The sequence below is a fragment of the Tursiops truncatus genome, chromosome 17, assembly GCF_011762595.2.
Source record: "Tursiops truncatus isolate mTurTru1 chromosome 17, mTurTru1.mat.Y, whole genome shotgun sequence".
NCBI classification, from domain to species: Eukaryota; Metazoa; Chordata; class Mammalia; order Artiodactyla; family Delphinidae; genus Tursiops; species Tursiops truncatus.
In genome coordinates, this window is record NC_047050.1 from 649,913 (window position 1) to 655,912 (window position 6,000).

General features: G+C 37.8%; 1 protein-coding gene across 9 annotated transcripts in view; it reads left to right on the forward strand.

The window, feature by feature from the left end:
* Positions 1 to 5,606, forward strand: part of UBE2V2 (ubiquitin conjugating enzyme E2 V2) — a 33,231-nt gene extending 27,625 nt beyond the window's left edge. For 6 of the 9 annotated variants that reach the window (XM_004317586.4, XM_033843201.2, XM_033843202.2 and 3 more), the window contains exon 4: positions 842 to 2,732. In XM_004317586.4, coding sequence (XP_004317634.3) covers positions 842 to 988 — 147 coding nt within the window. In that variant the 3' untranslated portion in view covers positions 989 to 2,732. Of the gene's footprint in view, positions 1 to 841; positions 2,733 to 2,925 lie in introns of those variants that run through there. The other 3 variants (XR_012327132.1, XR_004522900.2, XR_004522901.2) reach the window with 3 other exon arrangements.
* Positions 5,607 to 6,000: the final 394 nt, after the last annotated feature.

The following is a 6,000-nucleotide window of genomic DNA, read 5'->3' on the forward strand; positions in this document are numbered from 1 at the left end:
TATATTTGTTTCAGATGTACAACATAGTGATTCAGTGTTTTTATAAATTATACTACATTTAAAGTTATTACAATATAATGGTTATCTTTCCCTGTGTCGTGCAGTACATCCTTGTTGCTTATTTTGTACATAGTAGTTTGTGTCTCCGAGGTGTCACACAATTGACACTGGTTATTTTTGGCAAACACCAGGTGGAGGGGTGGGCCGGTGACTAGGTGGTCCTCCGTGGGTGAGTTCTGAGGTCAGACAAAGAGAAACCCCATGGGAGGGCTTTTCCAGGGAAACCGAGAGATGGCAGGCCGAGAGATGGCAGGTAGCTGGGGGTGAGGCTTTGAAGGAGCTCCAGCCCCATCCTGCCAGTTTCCTGCAGTGGAAGATGAATTTAGCACAGTGCGGAGAACACACGGGAGAGAGAGCTCTGAAAGCAGAGGTCAGGGTTCGCAGTTCTTTCCTTAATCCTGGTGGAGGTCATTGCCCAGACTTTGGGTCGTGGCATTGGGAATGGAGAGAGACCTCTGACCTTATCAAGAAGGAATTGGTAAATATGTTTACGTGTAGTTATTTTATATAACATTTGTTTATTTCTGGTGACCGAAGTTCCCTACACGTTTACAGAAAAGCACCACACGAAAAGGACACAATTTTTTAGGAAACACCTGTTGAAGAAGGAATATTTTCCCTAAGTATTATATGAACCAGTAGTTTCATAATGTTCGCTTTGTGAAAATAGAGCCAAGCTATGAATTTTTAGAAGTACTTCTCATCAAAGTGCGTCTAGTGAGTTGGTGGCCGACCCCGCTACACTCGGCAGCTGACTTTCCTCTTCTTCCCCTCCTTTCAGGTGGATGCACGGAGCATACCAGTGTTAGCAAAATGGCAGAACTCATACAGCATTAAAGTTGTACTTCAAGAGCTAAGACGTCTAATGATGTCCAAAGAAAATATGAAGCTTCCACAGCCACCAGAAGGACAAACATACAACAATTAATTTTAGTGGATTTAAAACTTGTCTTAAATCAACAACCTTCTATTCATGTTAATGTCTTGATTAAATATCACAATGCAAAATACCCACACATTAAGTAAGATAATTCCAGCTGGTAAACATGACCTGGACATCTGTAAGAGTATATTTAATATATGTACACCCATTATGTTTTCAGGTAACAGGAGGAAAATTCAGCACAGTTTTTTTTCTTGTTAAGGCACCGTCATTTAAGCATGAACCTGGAGTACTCAGAGTGGAACTCAGGTTTCCAGGTGGAAGAACAGCAAGAAGTGTCAGATGGCTGTGCAAGCAGATGTGTTTCTGAAGAGAAAGCCCAAGAAGGAAAACCCAGAATGGCGTGCTCTCGCTTAGTGAAAGAGCTTCCGTTGAAATGGTCTAAAGTGGCAGGTACAATGAATATTGTCACAAAACGTGTTCATTTTCGAAGCGGTATAGGTGCTGACTACTAGTAGTATCAAAAATACGTTCAGGATTGTTTTGATACCTGTATTTATAATAAAATTGTTGTGGGGAGGTGGACGGATTTCCGTTACAAGCTGTTCCTGGGTGTTCCATGTACCAGACGCGGTGAAGAGTTGTTTACAGTCTTTGTTGGACAAACCATGCATTTACATTTAAATGAAATCAACAAAAAGGAAATAGATATATGGATATGTGATTTTGAGATTAACGTTAGTCTTAAATTGTAAATAAAATGTGGAATGTGTCCTCAGAAACTGTGCCATTTCTGTTATATTGATGTGGTATGTATACAGTAACTTGCTGAGGTAGCAGAAATTGGAATTATTGTAGCCTTCCCCTATACACACCTTTTATTATTTATCCTATATTGTATACTTCTTGCAAATTGGAATTTGTGGAGTATTTAACAGTACAGATTACCTAATAAGTTTAATTTCTTGTTAGGAGAAGGAGGAATCCCAGGTATTATGTTTTGAAGTTGATTTCACCAGAAATATTGTTAAGAAAGATGTTTGAGTTCTAGCAGTTTTTATAGAATTAGAGAGCGCAAATTATCCAAACATACGTTCCAGTTTTTCTTCATAATATCTGCCCCCAGTGCTCTTCGCACTAGCTGGGGTTAGTTTTGTTCACTTATCCTTTGCCTTGGCAGCTACATAATTCTGAATTGAAAGTCCACCTGTGCTCCGCTTTACCAGAGTGACGAGGCTTTCGGATGCCGTTTTTCATCTCACAGCGCTTGGGTGTACTACTTTGTTGAAAATACTTCTCTCTTATGGGTTCTGTTTTCTGAATAAAATAGTAAGGTGGTCATGTAACAAGGACAGATTTCTCAACCCTGACATGTTTTTATCAAGTGCATTCAAAGTTAAAGCTCTGAGCTACCTTTTCTTGGCCAGTAATACTTTAAAGTCAGTGGCAGTTTATCTAAATTTGCTAATTTCAATATGGCTTTTTTTTTTTTTTGGCGGTACGCGGGCCTCTCACTGTTGTGGCCTCTCCCATTGCGGAGCACAGGCTCTGGACGTGCAGGCTCAGTGGCCACGGCTCACGGGCCCAGCCGCTCCGCGGCATGTGGGATCCTCCCGGACCGGGGCACGAACCCGTGTCCCCTGCATCGGCAGGCGGACTCTCAACCACTGCGCCACCAAGGAAGCCCTCAATATGGCTTTAATTATCAAAGATGTTTAAAGTGACACATAGAGAATGTATACATACAAATTAGTGCATGTGTAATTTATTAAAATAGGTTTGAAATGAACTATTACCTTGGCATACATTCTTAAAAATTTTAAGTGGTTGAGATTAAGTGGAATTACACTGATATCCTATGTGAGAGTGGTGGTTCCTGACAGTCTAAATCGGTCTCTAGTGACCCCTTCCCCACTGGGAGAGCGTGTCCTGTCATATGTGGGCGCTGATAACCATCTGAGTGCTGTACATTGTTTCTACAGTGGTGGGCTGAGAGCCTGGGCACCTTGACCTCTGGTCCACTCTCCTTTCCCCGCACCCGCTCTTGTGAAGGACTCCCCCCCACAGGTGTGTGTTGCCTTCGAAATTTGTTTGAAAGGCTAGCAGGTGAGACTGTAGGGGATGATCGTGTGTGAATAAAGATTGCAAAAGTAAAATATTTGTCCTGTTAGGTCAGTGTTATGCTTTAATGGTTTTAATTACTAATTTTCAGAATCCCTCCTTTAAAAATATTTTTTCTAGTATTTTAAAGTAATGGCATTTGTTGTTACAGGTTTATGTGTGACTTTTCAGGATTTTGGAACATAAACATTTATAAGAGGTGGTCAATGGTATTTGAGTTTTTTGGGTGTAAAATTTTTTTAAAAATTATAATTTTAAATTATCTTTTTAAAAGAATTTATCACACTTCAAATTTGAGTAAGTGCCTGGGGAGTGAATTAGTTTGACTTGCATATGGTTTATTAGTCTGGATTACTTAATACCAATTCATTAATTTAGCTTCTTCCCACTAAGTATATATTGTTATTGATGAATATGCATGAAATTCATATTGTTTTGAAAATTTAGAGTACATGGCTGGAAAATAGCAATGTGTTTCCCACCCTGGATTTGGTGGGAGACCATGTGGGCGGCTCTGGAAGACGCATCGTGGGGTATAGACTTTGGTCAAAGCTGTGCTCACTCTTCTCGTGGGTACACAGCCGTGCTTGCATGTACACGTTAAAGAGTGTAAATGCAGATGATGCTGTCTAGTGTCATGAATAACAATTTGGGGAGTTACTTAAGGAATTTTTTTCCCCCAGATTTTCTCGGTAAGTATATTTTTTAGACATATATGTGAAGCATTATAGTATAATTAATTGCTGGGAAGGATCTAAAAGGCACTGATTTCACTTTTCTGAGAAGTAACAATATGATTTTCCAGTAACAACTTGATTGGCTTTTGGTTGTGTTCACAAAAAGATTGCAGCTCCGAAGATTTTGGAAAGCATTTGTATTTTGTATATAAAACAGAAACATTATGAAAAGCAGTGGATGCAGCGTATTAACGGGCTTGATAGGAGCGTTAGCAGTTAATTCCTACCCAGTACTGTGTTTATTGACAAGCAAAATGTATGGAAATAGAATATCTTTTATGCTAAAATTAATATGCCTCTTTGAAGTTACTGAACAGTAGATGGAAATGTTATCATAGGTCATACTGAAAATGTTGGTTATTTTAAAAGTATAGTGGAATACTGAAAAGATACACCATAAGTATTTTCTGAAGAGAAAATTATTGAGGTATTTGCTGACACAGAAAATAAATGACAAGTCAAAACTGTCATCCTGTGAAATAAGGGAGTTTGAGGGAATCATGGAGTGAGTACGTGATTTTAAAGAATCACTGGATGTGAAGAGGTTGCCCATTGTGTTTACGTACATCTCTAACGGGACATTCTCACCTAAAAAATTCCTAAAGGTCCTCTGCATTTCATTTTTACATGTAGTCTAAAGATCAGTACAGAATTTTTTCTGCAACTTCATTTATGAAATCAGTGATAAAAGCCAGATAGATTTCACTTTCTTAACTTAGAAACATTCCAGGAATCATCCTTTCTCCAGTGGGTAGCTGACCAGATACCATGTAAGGATTGTGCAGTGGCCCCTCTGCTCCAGATGTAGACTTACCGTGTGAATTCTTTTATCTTGTCTTAGTTGAGTACTGAGCAGCTGCTTACATCTGTCTGAGATTTTGGCAGCCAAAAGATTATACAAAAGTAAAGGTAATATTCCACCTCCAAAGGAAGACTAATCTCTGGCACTGAGAAACCAATGAAGTGAGAAACGCCGTGGTCAGTAAAGAAGCAAATCTTTGAATTCATTGAGAGTGAAAACTGTTCCTTGTTTGTTCAGTGCAGTTGAGTAATTAAAATATTGTTCAGAGATTATGGGGAAACATTAAACAATGGAGTGTGTGTATTCTTCCTTCATCTGATATAATAGCTTTTTTTTTTTTAAACAGGCTTTTAACAATAGATAATTTTACAGAGTAATCTGGAAAATTAACAGTGTAATGTAAAGTGAGGTTTCGACAGGACACCTACATTAAAATGTAGTAAAATTAGTTATAATACTTAATGTCATGTTTTTTGGGTCCAAAGACTCTTCCAATCAACAAGCATGGTAATTGTGAATGCTTTATTACACAGGGTGAGATTTTATAGCCTTTGTAGTTTGTCAGCCCTTAATTTGAGGGAAAAAGGTAGATTTTCTCCACAGTGGATAACTGACAAAGAGAAATGTATTGTTTTACTGCTTCTCAAGCCACATTGTCCAAATAAGTAGTGATTGCCAGATGTCCAGATTATATCCACTATCATAAATTATCTTTTTATTGCTGTAATTTAAAAAATCATCTTAATACTCAAGTAAAAGTAATTGAGTTCACAAGAAAAGTAAAATATCTAATTGCCTGGGTTTCTTAATCTTGAGTAACATACGGACTTCTTTAAGGAGAACAATAATTCTTTTGGACTCAGTATTGTCTTGAATTATTTTTGTTAAAACATTGTTTAATGCATAAAATTGTATCAATGCAAATGTATAAACTTCTTAGCCCTATAAAATTATAAAGCAAATTAACACAATTACATAGTAATTAAAATGTAAAAGACTTTAATATTGAGGATGTTTTATTGAATTACTCTCTACTTGAAATGTAAATATTTTCGTCTCTTCTTGGCTTTTTGTTGTTGCCATGTCTATATTAGAGTGTGCGGCTGGACCTCAGATTTTTCTTACCTTTTCTCTCTTGACAAACTGGTACAAAAAACCTTTGTTGTGTTATCTGACCTTCATTTGGTATAAATACAGTTCCCTCATTAGGTCCCCCTCTGTTCTGTTCTGTTAACCAGAGAACTAAAATTCCTGAGTCTTGATTCAACTTTGAGACCACAGTTGTCTTAAACCCTTGATTCTTGAGAATTACTGTGCTACTCACTTTGCTGTGTTTGTGGCCCTGTATAGAAATAAAAATGATTTATGATTGGTGATGGTAGGTAAACTGATATAGT